This window comes from Symphalangus syndactylus, chromosome 19, assembly GCF_028878055.3.
Source record: "Symphalangus syndactylus isolate Jambi chromosome 19, NHGRI_mSymSyn1-v2.1_pri, whole genome shotgun sequence".
Classification (NCBI taxonomy): Eukaryota; Metazoa; Chordata; class Mammalia; order Primates; family Hylobatidae; genus Symphalangus; species Symphalangus syndactylus.
The window spans coordinates 70410583-70438359 of NC_072434.2; the positions used below are offsets into that span (position 1 = coordinate 70410583).

Here is a 27777-nt window from a genome sequence, read left to right on the forward strand (position 1 = left end):
AGGTTCTCTGACCTCTCTTCCATTTCTGAGCTTTCATCTTTTTCTGTAACGGTATAAAAATATCCTCCTTAGGGCCGGGCGCAGTGGCTCATGCCTGTAATACCAGCACTTTGGGAGGCCGAGGCGGGCGGATCACCCGAGGTCGGGAGTTCGAGACCAGCCTGACCAGCATGGAGAAACCCCATCTCTACTAAAAATACAAAGTTACCCGAGCATGGTGGCACATGCCTGTAATCCCAGCTACTCAGGAGGCTGAGGCAGGAGAATCTCTTGAACCTGGGAGGCGGAGGTTGCGGTGAGCCAAGATCTTGCCATTGAACTCCAGCCTGGGCAAACAGCGAAACTCCGTCTCGAAAAAAGAAATCCTCCTTACCTCCCTGTCGCTGATTCTAGCGCCAGTCTGTGGCTGTCCAGGGGTGGGGCGGGGAGGGTCTCTTCCTGCCTCTCTCAGTTCTTTTCTGTCCCATCTGGCTTTCCTCTTCTCTCCCCAAACTTCTAGCCACTAGTTATTTTCCAGGGTTTTTCCTCTGTGCCCCCCAAGTATCATCTCTGCCCTTGTCCCTCCATAGCTGCGCCTGGCCATCCCTCCTCCCTGCTCTCTTACCTGCACATCTAACCGTCTGCAGAGTCCTGGGTGTGGCCCCTGGACTCCCCATTGGCTCCTTAGACTGTCCCTGTCCAATCTTCCTTCCACTCCCCACTCCTGCACCCGCCTGTCCTCCTTCCTTCCTCAATGAATGGTGCCCCCACCTGTCTGGTCTGTGCCATGGGTCCAGGCAAGTGCAAGCTTCAGGTCTTGGTAATTAGAATGCTGGAGCCACTGACAAAGATTTCAGACAGAAAGGATTTCTAAATTTGTTCTTGAGTAGGTTAAGGTTATTTCAAAATCAAGAGAAGGCCTTGATGGATTGAAATGTGAGTTGAGATAGCCACAGACTTTGTTATGTCAGTTGTGTGAAGTGCTTGTAAAATCACTATTTTATTTTATTTTTAAATTTTTAATTAATTAATTATTTGCTTATTAAGACAGATTCTCACTCTCTCACCCATGCTGTAGTGCAGTGGTGTAATCTTGGCTTACTGCAACCTCCACCTGGCTTCAAGCGATTCTCCTGCCTCAGCCTCCCAAGTAGCTGGGATTACAGGCATGTGCCACCATACCCGGCTAATTTTATACTTTTAGTAGAGATGGGGTTTCTCTATGTTGGTCAGGCTAGTCTCAAACTCCCAACCTCAAGTGATCCTCAGGATTACAGACGTGAGCCACCGCGCCCAGCTGCACAGCTCTTATAGCTATAAATTCCAGATCCTCTGAAGCTTTATTTTCTTCTCTATAGATGATAATTTTGATCACAGATTTTATTTTGATGCAAGTGGGATTGGAATAGAGCCCAATCACTATGCCCAGGAAAGTCAAAGTGTCAAGAACAAAAAAATTTCTGTATTGGCCGGGCGCAGTGGCTCACACCTGTAATCCCAGCACTTTGGGAGGCCGAGGAGGGCAGATCACGAGGTCAGGAGATCGAGACCATCCTGGCTAACACAGTGAAACCCCGTCTCTACTAAAAAATACAAAAAATTAGCCAGGCATGGTGGCGGGCACCTGTAGTCCCAGCTACTCGGGAGGCTGAGGCAGGAGAATGGCGTGAACCCGGGAGGCAGAGCTTGCAGTGAGCCAAGATAGCGCCACTGTACTCCAGCCTGGGCAACAGAGCGAGACTCTGCCTCAAAATAATAATAATAAAAATACAAAAAATTAGCCTGGCGTGGTGGTACATGCCTGTAATCCCAGTTACTCAAGATGCTGAGGCATGAGAATCGCTTGAACCTAGAAGGTGGAGGCTGCAGTGAGCCGAGATTGGGCCACTGCACTCCCGCCTGGGTGACAGAGTGAGACTCCGTCTCAAAAATAATTAAAATAAAATAGAAAATTACAAAATTACAGAACAAAATGTGTTTTATTCATGTTTTACAAAGTCTTTATTATCTGGATTGGGGATGCACAACCCACACTTAACCCCAGGTCTTAGGTCCAGAGTGGTGGTGGAGGAGTTTAGCCCAGATCCAGTGACAGGACTAGTAAACAATGACACATTGGGGTTTCTGCCCTCAGGTTACAGTATCTCCACATGTAAGTGCTTAGAATATATTGCAGTGAATAATAAGAATAGAGAAAACTGAGCAAGGGCTTTCCAGTGGCCAAGGATTCTCATTCCTGAGAAGCAAAAATTAGGTGAGGTAACTTGTCAGAGGAAGCAAATTCAGGGCTCACTAGAGAGCACAGAGCACTTGTCAATCAGCAGTTCAGTCATTGCCAGCTCTCCTGGTACCCTAGAACACTTCAGAAACACACACAAGTCAAGTCCTTCGGTGGCTACACTAGCCGCCTATGGCTGGAGCTCCTTGGCACGAGTGCCCCATCCGAGGCACAGCTGCACTTCTGCACCCTCATGTTAGGCAGGCTGACCACCTGGGGCCTGGTCTTGCCTCCCTCCTTGATGCTGACGATCATGGGCAGTGAGGCAGTCTCCGAGGCGATGCACTGTCGAGGCCCCAGAAACGGCCACTTGAAGGCCAGGGCTTCTGGGGGCTGCTGGCAGGTGCCCACACACTCATAAGCCAGGAAGCCCGGGGGCTCCAGCACCCAGTTCTCAGCCCACTTCATCCCCTGCAGGTCAATATACATCTCCTGGCGGCAGCAGCGGGTGCCCTCAGTCATGGGTGCTTCAGGGTCACAGTCACCCCGAGCTCTGTGTGGGCAAAGAGAGCAGGGTCAGCGGTCAGCTGGGAGGGCTGAGGTCAGAGGGCATCTGGGATGGAGATTTATGATCCACCTCTCAACTTCAAAAAGCTGGATGTTTGTGATATACTATGGACAGCTAGAAATAACTTGAAAATTAATAACCAATATTTACTGAGGATCTCTTAAGAGTCAGAGGAAGAATTGTATACATTGTCTCATTCATTCCCACAGCGCTCTGAAAAGTTGTCCATTTCAAAATAAATTTAATTGCCTGTCTCTTTATTCTGGCTTACCAGTTTGACCCTCAGCACCTACCCATAGTCCCCAAGGTCCAGGGTGTGCAGCTCCAGCTGGGGCTCCCCAAGCCCGACCGGCGCCCCCTGCGAGGCAAAGCGGACCAGCTTGTGGGCGCCTGACGCCAGCGGGCCCAGATGCTCCCTCTGCACCGACACCTGTAGCAGCAGCGGCTGTCGGGGCCGGCTCAGCTGCTGCCAGAAGTTCACGGCCTCGGTCACGTCGAAGGCCTTCCAGCCGCTCTCGTGGACGGACACCAGCCTGAGACATGACACAGAGACCCAGCGCCGCTTGAGGGCGGAGACTGGGACGGGCCCCGAGGACCCTGCGCCGCCCCCCGCGTCCCCGCCCCCAAGCCGGGCGAGCAGCCCCCTCCCCCTGCCCTGCGCACCCTCGCGACCCCCACCTGGAGTCGATGAGGGAGGTGCGGTTGGAGCCGTCGTCGCGGACGCGCAACCACTCGACGGTCACCCGGGCCCGGGCGCTGCGCGGGGACAGCCGCCCGTGCCTGTGCAGCGCGGCCTTGGGGACTGGCTCCTGGAAGAGCCGCAGCACGGCCTGCACCAGCTCGCTATTGGGCGGCAGCCGCTGCTCCATGCTGAACACCAGCAGGTGCGTGCTGGCCTCTGACGCCAGGAACCTGCCGGCCACCTCTGGGGACAAGAGCAGGGTCAGCAGGGCCTCCCCCAACTCCAGCGGAGCTCTGAGGATGGCAGGGCCACTGAGCTGGCAGCCAGGCCAGGAGACACCGGCCCTGTTCTATCTCTGGGGCAAACCCAGTTTACAAATCTCCCTTGGATCTGGGCCTTGTTTAGTAACAATTTCCATCCAGCAGGCAGGAGCGCCTGTGGGACCCTGGCTAGCAAGTTTGCCTCAGCTGAGATGCTAGGAGCAGAATCCTCACCCAGGTGCCTGGCATTGGGTCTAACTCTGGGCACTGAGGAGCTAGGGAGGCGAGAGGCTGCAGGAGGATTCAGGCCCAGCTGCACCCCTGACAGCCAGGTATAACCCAGGTTGTCTGCTTAAGTACAGTATTTTTCAGTTACCCAAACACGCTTCTGTTTACAATGACTCATTTGGATGTTCACAATGCTGGAAGATGGGCAAGACATAGTAATACCCCAGTTCCACGTGAGCAAACGGTTGTGAGGTGATTTTAAAGCAATATGCTCCAAGTAGAACTCAGACCAGAGTGGCAGTATGAAAACAGACCCCCAGAGTCCCGATTGCACGCACCACTGCATGCTGAGGCCCCGCCATCCTCACAGGCCCGGCCCCACCTCACTGTCCCTTAGACCGTGGCCCTCACCCAGCCTCCCACAGACCTCTGCAAGGCCAGGAGCCCTTTGACACCACCGGAGTGGGCACATCTGACCTGCCCCATGGGATCAGGGGCAGCAGGGAGGGAGGGCCTCACCTCGGAAGCTCTGGCTGAACCTCTTTCCGCGGGAGCGGTCCCCGTGGCTGCGCTGCAGCAGGGCCACGTATTGGGCCCTCACGTGGGTGGGGATGACCAGTTCTTCCATGTCGGCCCTGTCCAGGGTAGGCGCCTCTCTGAGCTGCAGCTGCCGCAGCAGGCTGCCCAGGAGCTGCTCCCCGGTCAGGGCCACCCCGGGGCCGGCCAGGGGCAGCACCCAGAGTGCCCAGCAGAGCCACAGGGGCCGCATGGTGCTGTCCTGGAGGAGCAGGAGGCAGAGTGGGGCTGTCCCTTGAGAAGGCTGCAGGAGGGTCTCAGGCAGCTGGATGTGCTGAGAGCCAAGCCTGGGCAGCTTTATAGCCTGGGGTGGAGGGAGGAGGTAGGGAGTAGGGAGGGAAGGAGGGAGGGAGGTCACACCCCTGAGACCTCCTGGGAGCTCACAGCCAGACCGGTCCTTGAGCCGGGAGGAGGGGGCTGTCTAGATAGGGCAAGTCTGTCTGGACTGTGAACAGCTGGCTACAGCTATCTGTACAATGGTCATGAACCCCTAGTGTGGGTTGAGGCCTTAGCAGTTAAATTAAAAAGCTCATTTCCTAGAGTAGAGGTGGGGCTCTCATTCTCTGTAAGAGGCTCAGTTCCCCCAGCTGCTGGTAAGTGGACCTAGAGTCTTGTTCCTTGCTGCAACCAAACAATCGACAGGAACCAGAACGCCTCAGGCAACGTCAGGGCTCTCTAAGGGCCAATCCAGTCTGCAGGGATGAGCATCTGGGCCCGTGCTCAGAGGGTCCTGGGGCCTCATGAGATCCTGAGCTGGTGGTCCCCAGTTGTGAAACCAGATTTCCCACTGTTCTGGGTTGACCTTCTTAGGCAAGGGAGCCTAGGAGCATTTAGTTCCAATGGGGTTTTGTCCAAAAAGGAAGGAGCCTCATCCTCTCCCTCATCCCTGCTGTTCACAGAATTAGAGTTTAGAGTTGAAAGGAATATCCAGGCTACCTTCTCCTCCAATTTTTTTTTTCATTTGAGACAGAGTTTCATTCTTGTTGCCCAGGCTGGAGTGCAATGGCGCAGTCTTGGCTCATGGCAACCTCTCCCAATTTTTGAGCTGAAAAAAAACCAAGGCTCAGAGATGTCAACTTCCCGAAGCTCACAGAGTTAGTGATGAATGTCCATATAAAGTCAGGTCTTGCAATTCACAAAGTTCTTGGTACACTCAAATAATTTACAGCCTAGTTTTGACCTATGCCCTAAAGGGAGCCAGGTGGTCTCAATCCAGGTGATCAGGTCTAGGCTGGGGCAGGGGGACAATCCACCAAGACAGAGGACCCCTATCCTGAATGTGGATTTGTGAGCTGGTTGAAGAGTTTTGCTGGGGAAATAAAACATTTGGGTGATCAGCCAGGGGTAGGGCTACCAGATAAAATACAAGGCACTATTTAGGACATAATTATACCAAAAAAATTATTCATTGTCTACCTGACATTCAAATTTCACCAGAGTCCTGTATTTTTATTTGCTAGATCTGGCAACGCTAGCCAGAGGTCAGAAAAATAAAGCAAATGTGGATTGGGAGACTGTTTACAATGGTCTGAAGTGTTGCCAGGAGGGAGGGCAGCCCCACCCTTTGACATGCAGAAGGAGGAGCCTGGCTTCCCCAGCCATCCCCACCTGGGTCTGCCCAGATTGGACTTGAGATGGTAAAGTGGCCCCAGAACCAGATCTTCTGTCTAAGGGAGGAGAGCGGGGCAAGGGAATGAGTGATCCCTACCCTGACTCAGAGCACATTTGGACCTGGCCCTGGGCCCAGAGCTAAGGGCACTGGAGGGCAGTGGGCTGGCCATGCTGGGGAGAGGGGGAAGGGGCCCAGGTAGGAGGGTGGATGAGGAGTAGGGCCCTGTGCCCTTGAACACCCTCCTGCCCCTGGTGGGCCAGGATGTGACCCCAACCAGAGGCCAGGTTGCCAAGTGAGGGCCATGGGAAAACATGGGGGTCAGAGGTCATCCTGGGGCCTTCATGGATGGGGATGAGCTGGACTCAGGCCTGGGCTCTGAGGTCAGCAAAGCTAAGAGTCCAGGAGTGGAGTGGCTTCTAAGTCAGAGCCCAGCATCTAGGGTCTCCAGGGTGGCTTTTGCCCCCTTCCTGGGCAGGGGCAGATACTTTCGAGAGTGCTCAGGAAATGCCCCAAGGCCAGTCCAGGTGTCCTAGGCTGCCCCAACCCACACCATCAACCTCCCTGACCCCAGGCCTGGGGGCCCATGTGGCTCCTTGGTGGTTCCAGGCACCCCCAGTGTGGGCCCTTCCTGTTCTCCCAAAGTAGCTCAGACTCTGGCATCATCAGGGGGCCTTCCCTGGGGCTCCATCTGGGCTGAGGAGGGTGGGAAACAAACCAGGAATAGGGACCCGTTGCAGTTCATCCAGCGCCTTTGTGTGGTGGGCACATCCTGCCAGACAGCAACAACTCAAGCATGGCCTGGGAAGGACCCTTTGTCCCTTGGTGATGTTTGTTCTGTGTTCAAAGCTATGGACCCTGGGAACAGCCAACCTGGATGTTTAATTATGTTTAACTATGAAGAACATCAGGCCCCTGGCCCGTTACTTGGAACACAGGCTGTACAAGGAACAGAGGTCCATTGTTTTGAGGTAGGTGGAGGCTGCTAAGTAGAGGTTGCTAGATGGAAGTTGCAATGTGAAGGTTTTGGGCTGGGCGTGGTGGCTCACACCTATAATCTCAGCACTTTGGGAGGCCAAGGTGGGCGGATCACTTGAGGTCAGGAATTTGAGCCCAGCCTGGCCAACATGGCAAAACCTCGACTCTACTGAAAATACAAAAATGACCTGGGCTTGGTGGCGGACGCCTGTAGTCCCAGCTACTCGGGAGGCTGAGACAGGAGATGCGCTTGAACCCGGGAGGCAGAGGTTGCAGTGAGCCGAGATTGCACCACTGCACTCCAGCCTGGGTGACAGAGTGAGACCCTGTCTCAAAAAAAGCCAACGAAACAAACGAAAGTTGCAACGGGAAGGTTTCTACATAACCTGCATGCTTTTCACAAATGGCAGCGGTTGCTCCTGTCCAGCCTGCCTCTCCTGGACTTCCCCCTGTGCGTAAGTCCCTTGAATAAAGACGCCTGCTGTCTCTGGGTCTTTTCTTTGGTCTCTCCAAGGTGGTACCCTCCCAGATTGCCTGCTTGGGGGTCCAGCATGACACCCTTCTTGGCAAGAGTAAGTTCAAACCTTGCTATGCCACTCACATTTACTAGCTGTGTGGCCTCTGGCAGGTTTTCTTTTACTTTTTCAAATTAATTTTTTAATATTATTCTTATTTATTTATTTTTTTTTTTTTTGAGATGGAGTTTCGCTCTTGTTGCCCAGCCTAGAGTGCAATGGTGTGATCTTGGCTTACTGCAACCTCCGCCTCCCGGGTTCAAGCGATTCTCCTGCCTCAGCCTCCCGAGTAGCTAGGATTACAGGCACCCGCTACCAGGCCTGGCTGATTTTTTTGTATTTTTAGTAGCGATGGGGGTTTCACCATGTTGGCCAGTCTGGTCCCAAACTCCTGGCCTCAAGTGATCTGTCCACCTCAGCCTCCCAAAGTTCTGGGATTGCAAACATGAGCCACCGCACCCGGTCATATTTTTAAATTTTTTTTTCTGAGACGGGGGTCTCACTATGTTGGCCAAGTTGGTCTTGAACTCTTGGCTTCAAGCCATTCTCCTGCCTTGGCTTCCCACAGTGCTAGGATTACAGGTGTGAGCTACCACACCCAGCCACTGGCAGGTTTTCCACATTCTTCAATACAATATGTTTCCACCTATAAAATGGGAATAATGTGTTTTTCTTGCAGTGTTTGTATTAATCGAGATGTCTACAGAGTGCCTAGCACAGCCTCCCGGTACACACTAGGTGACCAATAAATAGTAGGAGTCTTATACTGTTACTAATTTTTTAAATGTTTAATTTTTTAAAATTGTGTGTTAACATTGTTTTTTTTTTTCTCTTTTTTTTTTTCATTTTTTTTGTTTCCTTTTTCTTTTTTGTCCTCTGGTGTTGAAACTGAATTTTTTTGTTTTTGTTTGTTTGTTTGTTTGTTTGTTTTTTGTTTTTCTTGAGACGGAGTCTCCCTCTGTCGCCCAGGCTGGAGTGCAGTGGCGCAATCTCGGCTCACTGCAAGCTCCGCCTCCCAGGTTCACGCCATTCTCCTGCCTCAGCCTCCCGAGTAGCTGGGACTATAGGCACCCGCCACCGCGCCCGGCTAATTTTTTTGTATTTTTAGTAGAGACAGGGTTTCACCGTGTTAGCCAGGATGGTCTGGATCTCCTGACCTCGTGATCCACACGTCTCCGCCTCCCAAAGTGCTGGGATTACAGGCGTGAGTCACCGCACCCGGCCTTGTTTTTATTTTTGTTTTTGTTTTTGTTTGTAATTAATACACATAGCACAACTTTCAAAAGATAGGAAAGGGAATATGGAAGAATGTCAGTCTCTTTTTGTTCCTCATCTGCACATTTTTATTTTATTTTTATTTATTTATTTTTTGAGACAGGGTCTCACTCTGTTGCTCAGCCTGGAGTGCAGTGGTGCCATCTCAGCTCATTGCAGCCTCAACCTCCTGGGCTCAAGGGATCCTCCCGCCTCAGTCTCCCGAGTAACTGGAACCACAGATGTGCACCCCACACCCAGCTGAATATTATTATTATTTTGAGGTAGAGTCTCACTGTGTTGCCTAGGCTGGAGTGCAGTGGCAGGATCCCGGCTCACTGCAACCTCCACCTCCCAGGTTCAAGAGATTTTCCTCCTCCAGGATTCAAGAGATTCTGCTGTCTTAGCCTCCCAAGTAGCTGGGATTACAGGTGCCCACCACCACGCCTGGCTAATTTTTGTATTTTTAGTAGAAATGGGGTTTCACCAAGTTGGCCAGGCTGGTCTCGAACTCCTGACCTCAGGTGATCTGCCCATCTCAGCCCCCCAAAGTGCTAGGATTACAGGCATGAGCCACTGTGCCCAGCCAAAATTTTTTATGCTTTGTAAAGAGGAAGTCTTGCCGTGTTGCGCAGACTGGTCTCAAACTCCTGGGTGCAAGTAATTATCCTGTCTCAACCTCTGGAGAAGCTGGGAACATAGGTGTGTGCCATCCTGCTCAGCTTATATTTCTGTTTTTGAGAACTGTTTGTTCATACCTTGCGTCAATTTTCTACTGAGTTGTTCTTTCTTATTGATATGTAGACACTCTTTATATATCAAGGACATTAGCCTTTTCTCTGTTGTATGTATTGCGAATATTTCTCCCATGTATAATTTGTGTTTTATACTTTGTTTATGCTGTTTTTTTGGTCATACTCTAATGTTTTTATTGAATTACGTTAAATTCACAGATTAGGAAGCATTGGCATTTTCTCATCTAAGAACACAGTTTGCCTTTCCTCATGGTTTGTCTTATGTCTTACATATAACTTGTTAAAACATCTTATAAATAACTTGTTAAATCAACTCCTGGGTATTTTGCTTTTCATTTGTATTGAAGATGGGATTTTTTTTATACCATCACACTGCTTAAGTGCTGTTTGTGTTATTAAAGACTTGATTTCTTTTTCTTTTTCTTTTTCTTTTTTTTTTTTTTGAGACAGAGTCACTCTGTCGCCCAGGCTGGAGTGTAGTGGCGCGATCTCTGCTCAATGCCACCTCCACCTCCTAGGTTCAAGTGATTCTCCTGCCTCAGCCTCTGAGTAGCTGGGATTACAGGCACACACCACCACACCCGGCTATTTTTTATTTTTAGTAGAGACAGGTTTTCATGGTCTTGAAGTCTTGACCTCAAGTGATCCACCCGCCTAGGCCTCCCAAAGTGCTGGGATTACAGGCATGAGCCACTGTGCACAGCCTGAAGATTTCAGGCTATGGTACCAATTGGGTACATAGAAGTCTTCTTCAAACTTCTTACAAACAATAAGACATTCCAGTAAAGTGAGTTCAAAATTGGTACATAGAAGACTTTACTGGAACTTCTTATTGTTTGTAATAGTTCTTAGTTGATTTCTTGCATTTTCTAGGTACAAAATCTTAATATTTGCTACTAATAATTTAATTCCTCTTTTTCAAAGTTTATTCCTCTGGGTTTTTTTTTTCTATTGTATAACTCCATTTAGTAGTTCTTCTAGAACAATATTCAATAAAAGTGATGATAATGGATAGCATTGTTTTGTTCCTGGTTTTAATAGGACTCCTTTACTATTTCCCCATTGAGTATGAGCTTTATGGTTGAACTAAATACATTTTATCATGTTAACGAAGTATCCATAATAGAAGTTTTTAAAAATCAAGAACGGGCTGGGCGCGGTGGCTTACATCTGTAATCCCAGCACTTTGGGAGGCCGAGGCAGGCGGATCACGAGGTCAAGAGTTCGAGACCAGCCTGACGAATGTAGTGAGACCCCCGTCTCTACTAAAAATACAAAAATTAACTGGGCATAGTGGCACACGCCTGTGATCCCAGCTACTTGGGAGGCTGGGGCAGGCGGAGGTTGCAGTGAGCCGAGATTGCACCACTGCATTCCAGCCTGGGCGAGAGGGCGAGACTCCATCTCAAAAAAAAAAAAAAAAAAAAATCGAGAACAGGCCAAGCATGGTGGCTCATGCCTTAAATCCTAGCACTTTGAGAGTCCAAAGCAGAAGGATTGCTTGAGGCCAAGAGTTCAAGACCAGCCTGGGCAACATAGCAAGACCCCATCTCTACAAAAAAAAATTTTAAATTAGGTGTGGTGGTGTGCACTTAGCTACTCAGGAGGCTAAGACAGGAGGATCACTAGAACCCAAGAGTTTAAGGCTGCAGTGAGCTATGATTGTGCCACTGCACTCCAGTCTGGGTGACAGAGTGAGACCCTGTTTCTAAATAATAATAGTAATAATAATGGATGTTGAGTAAAACCAATTTGATGAATATCTGGAGCAGTGAGAACTCTCAAATATCACTGGTGAGAGTGTAAAGTGCTACACCACACTAGAGAATTTGGCAGTATTTACTACAGTTCAAGATACCACGTAAACTTAAGACCCAATGGCCAGGCACCACGGCTCATGCCTATAATCCCAACACTTTGGGATGCTGAGGTGTGAGGATGGCTTGAGGCCCGGAGTTCAAGACCAGCCTGGGCAACATAGCAGGACCCCATCTCTACTATAAAAAAAAATCAGCCAGGCATGGTGGCACACACCTGTAGTACTCCAGCTACTCGGGAGGCTGAGGTGGGAGGATTGCTTGAGCCCAGGAGTTCGAGGCTGCAGTGAGCCATGATTGCACCACTGCAATACAGCAGCCTGGGCAATAGAGGGACACCCTGTCTCTTAAAAACAAAAAAGGGGCCGGGCACAGTGGCTCACACCTCTAATCACAGCAATTTGGGAGGCCGAGGTGGGCCAATAACCTGAGGTCAGGAGTTCACGACCAGAATGGCCAACATGGTGAAAGCACATCTCTACTAAAATTACAAAAATTAGCTGGGCGTGGCACCGGGCACCTGTAATTCCAGCTACTCGGGAGGCTGAGGCAGAAGAATCACTTGAACCCCCGCGGCAGGGGGGCGCACAGAGGTTGCCGTGAGCCGAGATCACGCCACTGCACTTCCAGCCTGGGCGAGACAGTGAGACTCCATTTCAAAAAAAAAAAAGAAAGAAAAAAGGCACAGTCATTTCATTCAGTTGGACAGAAATGCATGCATAAGATTGATGATACAGCAGCATTGTTTATAAGAGTCCAAACTGAAGCAACTCACCAAAAATATCCATCAACACTGTAAAGCACAAATAAAATGTAGTATAGTCTTATGGAATACTTTATGGGAAAGAAAATGAACCAAAACTGTCTACAACATTGGCAGATATCACAAACAGAACATTGAACAGAAGCCAGACATGAAAGATGAATATGATTCCATTTGTTTAAAATTCAAAACCATGCAGAAGTAGAGTGTGTAGAGATGGATTTGTTTGCTTTTGTGGGAAGGAAAAAAAGTCATTTGCTAATTAATAGTGACAATTCTGTTCCTCATTTCTAATATTTACACCTCTGATTTTCCTCTACAGTTACTCATTTTGATTATTTGCAGTCATTGTATACAAACTTTTCAGGAAATACCCTCAGGCATGCAGAGAACTGGAGGTGGAAATTATAAGAAGACCTATGCCCCCTATATTCAGGGACCTATCCCACCAACATTCTGCCCTCCTAGCCCCAGGGCCTCATTGAGACGTCTGTCTCCTGCCTGAGCGACCACAGTCCAGTCCAGCATTTCAACACCACCCGGTGCTGTCAGCAACAGAAGCCAGTTGTCCCCTGGCAGATGAAGTAGGTGCCACTGGCTTCCCGATCTCCCTAGATCCAGGCCTGCCCTGTGTGTGGGGAACTGCCCCCAACTGCTCAGACTCATGCGGTGAGGCTTGGTTTGTTTGTTCTCTTTGTGGCTTAAGTCATACCTCAGCTCCACCTATCAGTGAACCACTTCCTGTTGGGGAAAACACCTAGACGGTGTTTTGATTCCACCACATCTCTGTGTCAGCATAAACGTGCACACTGCCTTGTGCCAGAGCAAAAGTGATTTCATGATTGACGGCTGCTCCTGCCACTCTCTCCACAGCTGACACTTTAGCCTCGACTTCCCCTCCTTCCACGCCTCCTGAAAGCTGCTACTTCCCAGCATCTCCGTCCAAAAACACCTCCTTTCCCTTTTCAAAGAAAAGTCTTTCCAGGATTGAGAAATGACAACAAAGAAGGCTGGTAGCTCACACCTATAATCCCAGCACTTTGGAAGGCCAAAGTGAGCAGATCACCTGAGGTCAGGAGTTCGAGACCAGCCTGGGCAACATGGTAAAACCCTGTCTCTACTAAAAATACAAAAAATCAGCCAGGTGTGGTGGTGGGTGCCTGTAATCCCAGCTTACTTGGGAGGCTGAGGCACGAGAATCCCTTGAACCCGGGAGGCAGGGGTTACAATGAGCCGAGATCACATCACTACACTCCGACCTGGGCAATAGAGCAAGACCCTGTCTCAAAAAAAAAAAAATGTTCAAAAAGGAAAACACTCACATAAACCAGTCCCTGTCCTCAAATTTTGCCTTGAAGGAAATTCTAGAAGCCATTCATCTCCATAAGCTCCTCTTCTGGCCTCCCTTTCTCTTCAATTACTTAAATATTTGTTGATGATTTTGCCCGTTTTCAGTATCCTGAATGAAACTGAAGAGATGGGGCAACCTCAACAACAGGAAGTACAGGTGCAGTGCAGGGACCTGGGACAGGCAGGCACCCTGCAAAGGTGAGCTCCGGAGCCCACAGGTGCCCGAGCTGCCGTTGCAGTGGCTGTTTCCACAGTCACCTTCAGGAAGCCTGGTTTCTCCCCTCGCTTCACTTACCCCTGCTCTTCTCCTTCGCTGCCTCCCATGCCCTGGGAGGAAGGCATTGTTGACATTTCGTAAAGGAGGTCCAGAGCATCTAAGATCCTTGCCCAAGGTCGCAGATTGTTAACGAGAGCACTATAGCGGGGCAGGGGAGGAGCAATCCTAGCTAGGTGACCTTGGACAAATTCATCATCTGCCAGTGCCTCAGCTTCCTTGACTATGAGATGGGGGCATCAATTCTATCTATGCCCCGAGTGCATAGTGAGGATTACATGCGTGCCAGGCAATCACACGGTGCCATCCTGGGCAACAAGGTCCAGCCACCATTGGGGCCTGGCTGCAAAGCATCCTCTCTCGCCCTCTTTCGGAATCCAGCCGCTCTGGGCTTTACCAACTGACTTGTGGACGGCCTATCAGAGGGAGGGTCAGCGACTTGTCCAGGGCCACACAGCTGGTGAGTGGCACACTGGAGACTGAACTGAGAACTCACTCTTACCAGGAAGGAGCTGGATGACCTGAAACATGGGTCTTTATTCCTGCCTCATTCCCCACTGTCATCCATGGGAGTCTGAGCTACTCAAGGACAACAGGGAGGGCCCACACAGGGCATGTCTGGAAACCCCAAGGAGCCCCATGGGCCCTCAGGCCTGGGGTCAGGGAGGTTGATGGTGTGGGGTGGGGCAGCCCAAGACACCTGGACTGGCCTTGGGGCATTTCCTGAGCACGCTCAGTAGTGTCTGCCCCTGCCCAGGGAGGGGACAAAAGCCACCCTGGAGACCCCAGATGCTGGGCTCTGACTTATAAGCCACTCCACTCCTGGACTCTTAGCTTTGCTGATCTCAGAGAAGTCCAGCTCATCCCCACCCATGGAGGCCCCAGGATGACCTCTGACCCCTATGTTTTCCCATGGCCCTCACCTGGCAACCTGGCCTCTGGCTGGAGTCACATCCTGGCCTATCAGGGGCAGGAGGGTGGCCAAGGGCACAGGGTCCCACTCCTTATCTGCCCTCCTACCTGGTCCTCCTCCTCCTCCCCGCATCATGTCCTCAAGTTCAGTCCCAGGGCTGGGCCCTCAGTGGGGGTGGTGAGCTTCCTCTCGTTCTCCCATTCCCTGCCCTCTGCTGCCCTCCAGGACAGCAGATCTGGCTTCAGGATGACTTCATAATTCCTGGCCTTTTGGGGCCTATCTGACCCTGCAGACCAGCCAGATCCCCCACCCCCACCCACCCACAGGCCTAGGAAGCCAGGCTCCTTCCTCTGCATGACAAAGGATGGGGCTGCCCTCCCTCCTGAGGTTGCAACAACCCATTGTAAACAGTCTCCCAATCCACATTTGCTTTCTTCTGGCTGATTGCCCAATTATTTTATTTCCCCAGCAAAAAACTCTTGAACCCATTGGAAATCCACATTCAGGAAAGAGGTCTCTGTTTGCAGAGGGATAATAGGTCTGGGGGCTTTGCCTTCAGTCTGCCCCTACTGATCTCCTTTGCCCTGGCCCACACCCAGTCAGTCCTGTGAATTAATAGTGTCTTACCCTCTCTCCAACCCCTGGCCAGAAGGGTCCCAGGGTGTGAACTGCGTGTTGCAAACAGCCAGAGGTCAAGAAAAGAGCCTGCTTCTCTTTTCTCCTCTATACTAAGTGCCACTTCACATGCCAGCCATTCACAGCGGCCTCCTGGGCTCCCACTGCCAGCCTGGCCTCTCCAATGGGCACCAGAATCATCTACCTGAATGCCCTTCCACTGCCACCTGTTCCCATCTCAGCACACCCAGCCAGGTCTCCAGACCTGGGGCTCATTCTGTTGTTTTTTGCTTTTGTTTTGTTTTGTTTTTGAGACAGAGTTTTGCTCTTGTTGCCCAGGCTGGAGTGCAATGGCATGATCTCAGCTCACTGCAACCTCCATCTCCCGAGTTCAAGAAATCCTCCTGCCTTAGCCTCTCAAGTAACCGTGATTACAGGCGTGTGCCACCACACCTGGCTAATTTTATATTTTTAGTAGAGGTGGGGTTTCACCGTGTTGGTCTGGCTGGTCCCGAACTCCTCACTTCAGGCAATCTACCCACCTTGGCCTCCCAAACTGTTGGGATTACAGGCATGAGCCACTGCGCCCAGCCCTGGGGCTTATTGTTGTTGTTATTATTATTATTATTATTATTATTATTATTATTATTATTTGAGATGGAGTCTTGCTCTGTTGTCCAGGCTGGAGTGCAATGGCAAGATATCGGCTCACTGCAACCTCCACCTCCCAGGTTCAAGCGATTTTCCTGCCTCAGCCTCCCGAGTAGCTGGGATTATAGGCGCATGCCACCACACCCGGCTAATTTTTGTATTTTTAGTAGAGGTGAGGTTTCACCATGTTGGTCAGGCTGGTCTCGAACACCTGATCTCAGGTGATCCACCCGCCTCAGCCTCTCAAAGTGCTGGGATTACAGGCATGAGCCACTGCGCCCGGCCAGGGTTCATTCTTGAATCCTTCCTATCCCACATCCCTCAGAGTCAGTCCCCAGCAGGTGTCTTGGTCTCACTTCCAAAACACATTTTATATCCATTCGTGACCCTCCATAACCTGCCAGGGCAACTGCAGCTGCCTCCTCCTGCTCCCATTCTCCATCCTCGGAGTCAACAGTGGTCTGTGACAAACTTTAATCAGAAAACACATTCCATTAATCAAAGCTCTCCAAAAATTAACTCAAAATGGATCATACACCTACATGTAAAACACAAAACTATAAAACTCCAAAAAGAGAACATAGTAGAAAACATAGATCATCTTGAGTTTGGCAATGACTTTTTTTGACCCATGAAAGGAATAATTGATATAAAGTTGGACTTCATTAAAATTAACCTCTGGTTTGCAAAAGACACTGTCATTCCCTCAGTCATACCTTTCAAGAAGAAAAAGAAAAAGACACTGTCAAGAGAATGAGAAAAGCCGCAGACAGGGAGAAAATATTTGGAAAAGACATATCTGATAAGGAAATGTTATTCAAAATATACAAATAACCATTTTTTTCTGTATTTTTTTTTTTTTTAATTTTTGAAGCAGGGTCTTACAGGGTCTTACTCTGTTGCCCAGGCTGGTGTGCAGTGGCACAATCACGGCTCACTGCAGCCTCAACCTCCTGAGCTCAAGTGATCCTCCTACCTCAGCCTCCCAAAGTGCTGGGATTACAGGGGTGCACCATTGCGCCCAGCTAATATTTGTATTTTTTGTAGATGGGGTTCAGGCCCTTCTTGAACTCCTGCCTCAGGTGATCCTCCTGCTTTGGCCTCCCAAAGTACTAGGATTACGGGTGTGAGTCACTGTGCCTGGCCTGAAGAACTCATAAAGCTCAACAACAAGAAAACTAACCACCTAATTAAAAAATGGGCAAAAGACCTGCACAGATACATCATCAAAGAAGATATACAGATGGCAAGAAAGCATATAAAAAGATGCTAACTGGCCAGGTGCGGTGGCTCACGCTTGTAAACCCAGCACTTTGGGAGGCCGAGGTGGGTGGATCACCTGAGGCCAGGAGTTCGAGAGCAGCCCGGCCAACATGCCGAAACCCCATCTCTACTACAAATACAAAAAATTAGCAAGGTATGGTGGTGGGCGCCTGTAATCCCAGCTACTTGGGAGGCTGAGGCAGGAGAATGGCTTGAACCCAGGAGGCAGAGGCTGTAGTGAGCCGAGATCATGCCATTGCACTCCAGCCTGGGTGACAAGAGCGAAACTCCATGTCAAAAAAATAAAACAAAACAAAAAACAAAACCAAAAAAAGATGCTAACCATTGGCCGGGCACGGTGGCTCAAGCCTGTAATCCCAGCACTTCAGGAGGCCAAGGCGGGCAGATCACGAGGTCAGGAGATTGAGACCATCCCGGCTAACACGGTGAAACCTCGTCTCTACTAAAAATACAAAAAAATTAGCCAGATGTGGTGGCAGGCGCCTGTAGTCCCAGCTACTCAGGAGGCTGAGGCAGGAGAATGGCGTGAACCCAGGAGTGGGAGCTTGCAGCAGTGAGCTGAGATGGCGCCACTGCACTCCAGCCTGGGTGACAGAGCCAGACTCCGTCTCAAAAAAAAAAAAAGATGTTAACCATCATATGTCATTAAGGAATATGTCAGTGGGGAACAACAATGAACTATCACTACCCAACTATTAGAATGGCCAAAATCCAAAACACAGACAACACCAAACATTGACGAAGTAACAGGCAGAGCAACAGAAACTCTCACTCGTTGCTGGTGGGAATGCAAAATGGCACCATCACTTTGGAAGATACTTTGGCAGTTTCTTACAAAACTAATCATACTTTCATCAAATAATCCAGCAATCACGCTCCTTGGTACTTACCAAGTACCAAATGAGCTGGAAACTTATGTCCACACAAGAACCTGCACACAGATGTTGATAGCAGCTTTATTCATAATTGCCAAAACTTGGAAGATGTCCTTCGTTGGGTGAATGGGTAAATAAACTGTGGTACATCCAAACAATGAAATATTATTCAATGCTAAAAAGAAATGAGCTGTCAAGCCATGAAAAGACATGAAGGAATCTTAAATGCATACTACTAAGTGAAAGAAGTCAATCTGAAAAGGCCATATATATATATGATTGCAACTATATGATATTCTGGAAAAGACAAAACTATGGAGACAGTAAAAAAATATGTGGTTTCCAGGGGCTAGAGAGGAGGAAGGGATGAACCGGCAGAGCACAGAGAATGTTTAGGGCAGTGAAACTACTCTGTGTGTTACTGTACTGGTAGACACACGCCTTTATACATTTGTTCAAACCATCAAATGTGCGCCAAGAGCCAACCCTAATGTAAACTCTGAACTCTGGGTTATAATGATGTGTCCGTGGCCGGGCGCGGTGGCTCATACCTGTAATCCCAGCACTTTGGGAGGCCAAGGCGAGTGGATCACCTGAGGTCAGGAGTTCGAGACCAGCCTGGCCAACATAGTGAAACCCCATCTCTACTAAAAATACAAAAATTAGCTGGGTGTGGTGGTGGTCACCTGTAATCCCAACTACTCAGGAGGCTGAGGCGGGAGAATCACTTGAACCCTGGGGGGCCCAGAGGTTGCAGTGAGCCGAGGCTGTGCCACTGCACTCCAGCCTGGTGACAGAGCAAGACTCTGTCTCAAAAAACAAACACACAAAAAAAACAAACAAAACGATGTGTCTGTGTAGGTTCATCAAATTTAACAACTGTACCAGGCTGGTGGGGACACTGATAGTAGGGGAGTTTATACATGTAGGGGGAGAGAGTATATAGGAATTTTTTTGTGCTTTCCTCTCAATTTTGCTGTGAACCTAAAACTGCTCTAAAAAATAAAGTCTATTAGAAAAAAAAAACCCTCCAGTGACTTCTTATTACACGTTGGATAAAATTCAAATTTCTTCCAATGTCCTTAAAGCCCAGCTGACCTGGGCCAGATTTGCCTGCCTCTCCTCCTCTCCTCACTTGCTCCCTGAGAACCATCCACACAGGCCTCTTTACTCTCCCTAAACGTGACATGCCAGTTGCACCTCAGGGCCTTTGCACAAGCTGTTCTCTCCACTTGCAAGGGTCTGCGCCCAGACCTTTGCATGTTAACTCGTTCTTATCATTCAGGATCAGATGTCACCTCCTCAGAAAGGCCTCTCTTATCCGTGCATACATATCTGCATGTTCCTTCCTGCCTCTACCAATTATTATCTCTCTTTATCATTCTGGTTTATCTTCCTCATAGTACTTAGGACTATCTAAGATTTTCTTCTCCACCTCTTTAACCATCTATTGACTGCCTCCCCGCTGGAGCATTGCTTCCAGGAGCTCAGAAAATTTGTCTAACCTGTTTCCTGCTATGTCCCTGTGCCTAGAACAATGACCAGCACGATGAGGTATCATGGTAGACACTTCATCAATATTTGTTGAATGAATTAAAAGATGGGCATTCTCACTGTGCAAGCTTGGTGAACTCTGGATTTCAATTTTTTTGTAAAATGAGGTAGATAGATGAGATATTCCTTTCAGCTCTAAATCACTAGGAGAGAGAAAAGCGGTGCTTGGGACTTCTCTCTGGATTAACCCCCATTGGTGCCAAATGCTGCCAGGCCTCTGCCAAGGAAGGTCTCCCAGGACTGAGAAGGGTAATCAGTTTCCCAACCAGAAGTCAGCTGTCCAGAGCCCTCTGAGCCCCAGGCCCATGCCTGCAGGCCGGATTGTTTCTCCGTCGGCAATCCTTGGTGTGGACTGGGAAGTTTCTGTGCCATCCAATGCTCAGCTCTGGCAAGGAACAGGATTCAGAGTCCACACAGAACACCAGTTGGTTCTCCCCTCTTGGGCTGACCAGCATCTGCCAGCGGTGTCTTAATAAGAAGTGGGCTCCACTCCATCTCCTTCTCTGGAAATAAGCTTTTATTTATTTATTTATTTATTTATTTATTTATTCATTCAGAGATGGAGTCTTGCTCTGTTGCCCAGGCTGGAGTGCAGTGATGCAATCTGGGCTCACTGCAACATCTGCCTCCTGTGTTCAAGGGATTCTCCTGCCTCAGCCTCCTGAGTAGCTGGGATTACAAGTGCCCACCACCATGCCCAGCTAATTTTTGTATTTTTAGTAGAGATGGGGTTTCACCATGTTGGCCAGGCTGATCTTGAACTCCTGGCCTCAAGTGATCCACCCGCCTCAGCCCTATAAAGTGCTAGGATTACAGGTGTGAGCCACTGCGCCTGGCTAGCTTTTAAGTGTTGGTTTCCCTAGACCCAGGGTGGAGGGCTCTGGCCACCCAGGAATTTCCAGAGCATCTCCTGACAGGAAGGCACCTAGTGCACTACCTTCCTGTGAGGGGGCAGCACCAGTGGCTTGGCTTCCTCAGCCCAGTGACAGCAGGTCCTTGCTGAAACCAGCCCATGCTTCCAGCTCCAGGGAGCTGCCAGCGAGTCCAGATGTTGGGAGGTTGGGGAGGAGCACTGCTTGCAGTGTCAGACCAGGGAGACCCCTGGGGTGGAGTCTGGAGACCTGGATTTGGCAGGGCTCTGTCACCGACTCATAACCAAGACATTCTGCACCTTGGGTCTGAGGAACAGAGATCCTGCAATTTCAAAAATAGTAACTGTCTCCAACCTTTTGGAGCAAGAAAGCTGCACAGTGTAACTGGGAAGAGAGGTGGATCAAGCTATTTGGGGGAAGCTAGGAAGAGGGTCTTTCCTCGCCCTGCATCAAGGCCCATCCTTCTGGTCCCAGGGCCAGACCTTGCACTTGCCTGGACCCATGGCATAGACCAGGCGGGGTGGAGGGGGCACCATTCATTGAGGCAGGGAAGGCAGGACAGGCAGGTGTGGGAGTGGGGAGTGGAAAGAAGATTGGACAGGGGCATTCTGAAGAACTGATGGGAAGTCCAGGGGCCATGTCCAGGACTCCGCAGAAGGTCAGATGTGGGGTCTTTGGCAGGAGGTAAGAGAGCAGGGAGAGGAGATGGCCAGGCACAGCTACAGAGGTACAAGAGCAGAGATGATACTGAGGGGAGCATAGAGGAAAAACTCTGGGAAATAACTAGCGGCTAGAGTTTTGGTGAGAGAAGGGGAAAGCCAGATGGGACAGAAAAGAGACCCTCCCCACCCCACCCCTGGACAGCCACAGACTGGCGCTAGAATCAGGGACAGGGAGGTAAGGAGGATATTTTTATACCGTTACAGAAAAAGATGGAGGCTCAGAAATAGAAGAGAGGTCGGAGAACCTGCAAAGCCACGCACGTGGGGTGAGGATGGCTCAGAGCTCAGAGAGGTTTGGTGCTGGAAGGGACCTGAGAGGAAGCTTTGGTCCAACCGCTCATTTCACAGAGAGAGAAACTGGGGCCTGCGGAGGTCACCCCACTGTAGATGGTGAGCCAGGCTGGAGTCAAGCATCTATAGGTTAGAGGATCCAACCACATCTCCAAGGTCCGGGCCTCATGGAGCCCCTGGAGCCCCTTGCTCTCCTTTGGGAGAACAAAAATCAAATTAAAAAGCTGATTATTTTCTGGCTCAGCCTGAGAGGCTCTGCTACCTTGGTTCAGTAATTAAAAATGAAATAATATATAAAGTGAAGGAGAGAGCTGGTCCCCAGGGCTGCCATGGGACCAGCCCTCATTTTCCCACATAAGGCTTCAGCTTCCTGCCCTGGGTCTCCAAAATCAGACGGTGATATGGGGGGCAGGTTGAAGGCTGGCCACATCAACTTTCAGGCCAGGAAGGCCCCACCTCAGATCAAAGCCGAGGCTGCTGTGCCCCTGGGAGGGAGCATTATGTGAGCCTGTTTGTGGGTCAGCATTGACAGGGCAGGCCCGGGGAGGCCTGTGTGACTTGAGCATGAGCTAAGGGAGCCTGCAAGGGGATTGGACATGGCACAGGGCAGTGAGCTGTGTGGTCTTGGGCAGCCCATGACCCTCGCTGGACAATGGAGAATTTGACCTGCACCACGTTCATGTCCCTCCAGGGTCTCTGGACCTAGACTAGGGCTGTTTCCGCTAATTAGGAATCATCCCAGGTGTGTGTTTTATTTCCACTTTCCATGTTTACTGTTGTTTCCATAAGAAGATTCCAAGATGTGTTAGTTTGGTGTCAAATAAAACAGAAGCATCCTATGGTGTGTGTGTGTGCGCGCTCGCGTGTGGGAGTACATGTGGGTGTGTCCATGTGTAAGTGTGAGGCTGTGACTGTGGCAGTGTGTATGATCCCTTCCTGGACCACGAGCTGACTGAGGGCAGTACTGAGGCCAAGGCTGGCTCTGTGGCTGCCCCATGCCCACGGAGTAGGCTCCTGAGGGTCCTGCGACATGGTTTTGGACTTTGTTAATGAAAGATACTGGTCCCTGGGAAGGTTTGATCCTCCTGCTTGGTACCTGGAAGCCCCCAGAATGTGTCCAACAACAGAGCTCAGCCTTTTCCTATCTTACGGCCCAAGGTCCTTTGGCCACCAGATGGGAGCCACTAATTCCAGACAGGCGGCAAGGAGAAGGAAAAGAACAAAGCTGGCCCCTTCAGAGGTGGGCACGATGAGGAGTGCTCACAGTGGTTCACAGTGGGGGTTGAACTGGGGCTCTGGGTCCTGTGGCCAGAGGTCCAGGGGTGGTCGTGACCACCTTTGTTCCAGGTGTGGCCTGGGCCTGAAGCAGACCCTGTGTGAGGAGTGGGAGGGCTCCCTGAGGAAACTGCTCCCCTGCAGCCTGGATTTCCAGCTGCTCAGCCCAGCAGGGAAGGGGTCAGTGCAGCCTGAGCCCCGCACACCACAGCTCTGGGGAGCGGCCTGTATTCTCCATGATGAAGACACCACAGCCCTGTCTGGGGATGACCAGCGGGGCCTCCACAGCCACACTGACCTTCGTCTGAAGTAGGTCTGCCTGACGGGTGCCTTTGCCATGCAGCCTCATTCTTCTCCTGAGCATCCTCCTATCCAGGGGTCTGGGTTAGGAACGTGGCCCTCCTCACCCTGCCCCTCTCACTCAGGCCAGCTGGAGCCTCCACTCCACCCTTGTCCTGAAATCCTCCCCCTGCTTCCCCAGGCCCCCTCTCTCCTTCTTCTCCCTCATCCCTCGACTCTTCATGATCTCCAGGCTGCTTGTCATGGGCTGAATTGTGGACCCCCAAAATTCACATGCTTAAACTCTAACCCTCAGTACCTCTGAATGTGTCTATTTGGACATAGGGCCTTTAAAGAGAAAATTAAGTTAGATGAGGTCACTAGGACGGACTCTAATCCAGTATGACTGGTGTCCCTGGTCTTGAACTTCTAGCCTCCAGAACTGTGAGAAAATAAATTTCTTTTTCTTTTATTTTTTGTAGAGATGGGGTCTTGCTGCATTGCCCTGGCTGGTCTCAAACTCCTGGCCTCAAACAATCCTCCCACCTTGGCCCCCTTCCCAAAGCACTGGGATTACAGGCATAAGCCACCATACCTGGCTTTCTTTGGTAGAGACAGGGGTCTCACCATGTTGCCCAGGCCTGTCTAGAACTCCTGGCCTCAAACAATTCTCCTACCTCAGCCTCCTGAGTAGCTGGGATTACAGGTATGAGCCACCACTGTGCCCAGGTTGACAAATACATTTCTGTTGCTTAAGCGACCCAGGCTTGGTCACTTACAGCTTTGCTGTAGCTGCCCGGGAATGTGATGTGCCACTCTGCCCACACCGATGTGGACTCAGCTCCAAGTCCACAGTCACGGTGCCAGGTTGCAAACCCACATCTGTGCCTCCAGACTCTTCTGAGGCCCTGCCTCTGTCCCTACGGGCTGAAAATGGGGGGCCCACCTCCCCTCAAAGAGGAACTCCCGATGGCAGCGGGGTTCAGCACAGGCTTCAGCCATGCTGCTCATCTCATCTCGGCCCTGGGCAACCCAGTGAGCCTCATTTTTCTCATTTGTGAAAATGGGCGTCAGATAGAAACACGCACTGGATAGGGTTGTTTGTGGGGACTAGGGAAGGTTGGGGAAGTCCAGCTCCAGCTTTGACCTGTATCTGGCACTCCATGAATGCAGCTTTTATTTTTATTATTTCTCTCAAACCTATCCCCTTCCAGGATTTTCCAGGTCAGTTAATGGTGTCACCAAGCAGAAGCCTTGCCCTGGCTTCCACACCTGCTTCTCTCTCACCTGCCCTCATCTCATGGCTCAACAATCCCCATTAAATACCTGCTAAACAACAGCCATTGTGCTCTGCACTGAGCAAACAGCGGGAACCCTGTAGACGGCGGAGGTTTCAGCTTATCTGTGCATTAAACAAATTGAATTTTAAACAAGCAATTGATATTAGGGGGATATATTGGGGGAAGCCAAGGCTCTTTAAGCCTTGTGGATTACCCTCTTCAACTGGCTTCCTTCATCTTTCGTACCCAAATGGCTGCAAGACTCATGGCACTGTTTTCCAATATTTCTGGAGTTTTCTTTCTTAAGCAAAAATTAGGCCTGATCCCTCCCTACTTAAAAACCTCTTAGGCTGGGCGCGGTGGCTCATGCCTGTAATCCCGGCACTTTGGGAAGCCGAGGCAGGCGGATCATCTGAGGTCAGGAGTTCGAGACCAGCCTGGCCAACGTGGTGAAACTCCGTTTCTACTAAAAATACAAAAATTAGCCAGGCGTGGTAGCGCACACCTGTCGTCCCAGCTACTCAGGAGGCTGAGGCAGGAGAATCGCTTGAATCCAAGAAGCAGAGGTTGCAGTGAACTGAGATCACGCCACTACACTCCAGCCTGGGCAACAGGGCAAGACTTTCTCAAACAAAACAAAACAAAACAACCCTCTTGTGGCCTCAGCTGCCTTCCACCGTGCCAAGTCCAGCATCTTCATTGTTCAGACTCACCTGTTGTCCAGTCACACACACACCCAGCACACACTCACCCAGCACACACTCACCCAGCACACACTCACCCAGCACACACACACCCAGCACACACTCACCCAGCACACACTCACCCAGCACACACACACCCAGCACACACTCACCCAGCACACACTCACCCAGCACACACTCACCCAGCACACACTCACTCTTTACTAACACTGGGCACTGGTTCCCGCCACCCTACCCGGCCACAAGCAGTGCCCATCACCCAGGGTGCCACTCCTCAGCACCCTGGCCCTTTAACACTTCTCCAGTTGGAAAACTCCCCTTATCTTTTCTAACCCATGTCCAACCTGACATTGTCTGCCAAGTCTTCCTGGACACCTCCTCCCTGCTCCCAGTGCTCCTCACTGCCTCCATTTATTACCTTGTCATATGGAATTTGCAATCACTTCTTTGTATCCTGATTTCCTCCACCAGACCAGGAACTCTAGTGGGGAATAAAGTGATCAGGTCTGATTGTATGTGTAGCACCCGGTCTGGCCCACAGTGGACACTCAGTAGGTGAGGACTGAAATAAATGAACGAATGTGTGCATGCACGCAGGGCGGGTTGAGGCAGGTGCTTTTTGCACCTCACCCCACTGAATTTTTACACAGCAGAGGAAGTTCAAGTTTACAGGAAGGCCAGCTTCTCTCTCTATCCTCCCCACCAGCCTTACCTCCACAATGCCCTGAGGCTTCTCTTTGCCTGGAACTCCATTTCCCAGGGCTGGCCCTGAATGTGTTGGGATATTGACGCCCTAACGTAGGGGGTCCTGGTCCATGAATAATTTTCATTTTATGTGCCTGTGATCTAAATAAATATATATTGACTGGTAATTACAGTGTTTCCTCTTCACCTTCTTTCTGGTCTATCTCTTTGGACACCTGGGAATGTTGGCTGCAGGCCACAACCAGCTCAATTCAATTTAACAAGGATTCATCAAGCTCCACAGGCAGTGGCCCCCCACCCAGCTGAGGGTCAGCATCTCCAGTGGAACCTCCAGCGATTCTGATTCCAAGCTTTGGGGTGGGAGATGAGGGTCTGTCACATTCAGAGAGGCAGAAGAGACAAGGAGAAGGCATTTCTGGTGGAGAAAATGAGGTGACTAGAAACAGTGGGTCGTACAGTTAAGCACAGGTCTGGTTTTCAGATAGAAAAAGCATTTTGAGGAGTCAAGGGTAATAAGGTTGGAAACAGAACTCAATAAATGGTAGTTTCCTCTCTATTTCCCTTAATTTAAAAAGGCAGATGATCAATTAGGTTTGGGAACCAGGTCTGAAGCCAGCGGTGCCCTGGGGAACAAGGACCCTGAACCCTCCCAGAGTGGAGCCTGACCCACTTCCGGTGCTGGGTCCTGTCTTTCCAGTTAACCTCTCCGGGCCTCAGTTTCCCTAACAGTTATAATCAACACAACAGCAACCTCTGGGTATTAGCGCTGTCCTGCCAGACACCAAGCCCAGCCTTTATCTCACTGAATCCTCATCTCAGCCCATGAGGTGGGGATCCTTCTCACCCTCACTTGACAGATAAGTTCTTGGAGGTTGAATAACTCACCCAAGGTCACCTGTCGTTAAAGCGGCTTACTCTCTAGGCCTCGTCTTGAGCAAGATGGGTGTGTGTCGACTCAGAGGGCCCACGTAAGGCTGGACACGAGGGCCCCTGGTGAGGCCTGAGTCCCTGGCAGGGGAGCTCCGCTAAGCTGCCCGACCTCCCGTGTGCAGAGGGCGCTGCTGGGGCCACAGGCGAGGCTGCGTGGGGAAGCGGAGCGTGGATTCCAGCGCTTTCCCGTAGATCCAACTCTGCGCTGCTTTGCTATGTGAACTCAGGAAATGACCTGCCACAACTAGCAGGTGGGCACCCAGCCGGGGCTGGGGTTTGCATCCGGTTTCTCCCCAACCCGGCCGGGGCAGGCGGCCTGGGGAGTTCGGCGGTGGCGCCTGGCGCCCTCTGGCGGTGCGGGGAGGTCCTCCTCGGCCACGGGCAGCCGGGCCCGCTTGCTAGCCGCGAAGGGACGTTATTTCGGAGCCACTAGCCAGGCGCGGTGGCTCACGCCTGTAATCCCAGCACTTTGGGAGGCCGAGGCGGGCGGATCACGAGGTCAAGAGATCGAGACCATCCTGGCCAACATGGTGAAACCCCGTCTTTACTAAAAATACAATGCCATCCTCGAGGGTCTTAGGAACTCTACCGTGAGCTGAGTGGGGAAAATGGGAAAGAAGACTCGAGTCTGGAGGCTGAGACTTTGACACCAGCTTCCCCAGTCATCTTGGATGGGTGCCTTGAATTCTTCCTATGGGGGACGGGAATGGGGATGGGGACAGGGATGGGGATGCCCCCTCTCTACTTGCCTCCAGATTGCCGTGGGACTCCTGCTGGATGCGACGAGTGACAGCCCCCTTGTCAGCCTAGAAGCGCTACTATAGAGCAAAGACTTGTGTTCATGAGAAAATAACTGACAGTCCAGGATGCCAAGGACCAATGGCCCTGGGCCTGGAGGAAGGAGCTGGGGAGAGAAGAGGAGGAGGCAGCCCCGGAGAGGGAGCGTGAGCAAGACAGCGGGGCACTGGGGAAGGCCATGGGGTTCAGCAGAAAGATACACT

General features: G+C 50.7%; 1 protein-coding gene across 4 annotated transcripts; it reads right to left on the bottom strand.

Annotated features, from left to right (window-relative positions):
• Positions 1 to 1956: 1956 nt before the first annotated feature.
• On the bottom strand, positions 1957 to 27397 carry LEFTY1 (left-right determination factor 1). 4 transcript variants are annotated; one of them, XM_063613402.1, is made up of 5 exons: positions 26732 to 27397; positions 4455 to 4713; positions 3444 to 3690; positions 3059 to 3298; positions 1957 to 2750 (listed from the first exon to the last, which is right to left on the bottom strand). In XM_063613402.1, exons 2-5 carry the CDS (start codon positions 4702 to 4704, stop codon positions 2375 to 2377), a joined length of 1113 nt encoding a protein of 370 aa, XP_063469472.1. In that variant the 5' UTR covers positions 4705 to 4713; positions 26732 to 27397; the 3' UTR covers positions 1957 to 2374. The 4 variants fall into 4 exon arrangements, with proteins under 4 accessions (XP_063469472.1, XP_063469471.1, XP_063469470.1 ...); XM_063613401.1 differs by having other exon boundaries at positions 4455 to 4815; XM_063613400.1 differs by having other exon boundaries at positions 4455 to 5820.
• Between the last annotated feature and the right edge of the window lie 380 nt (positions 27398 to 27777).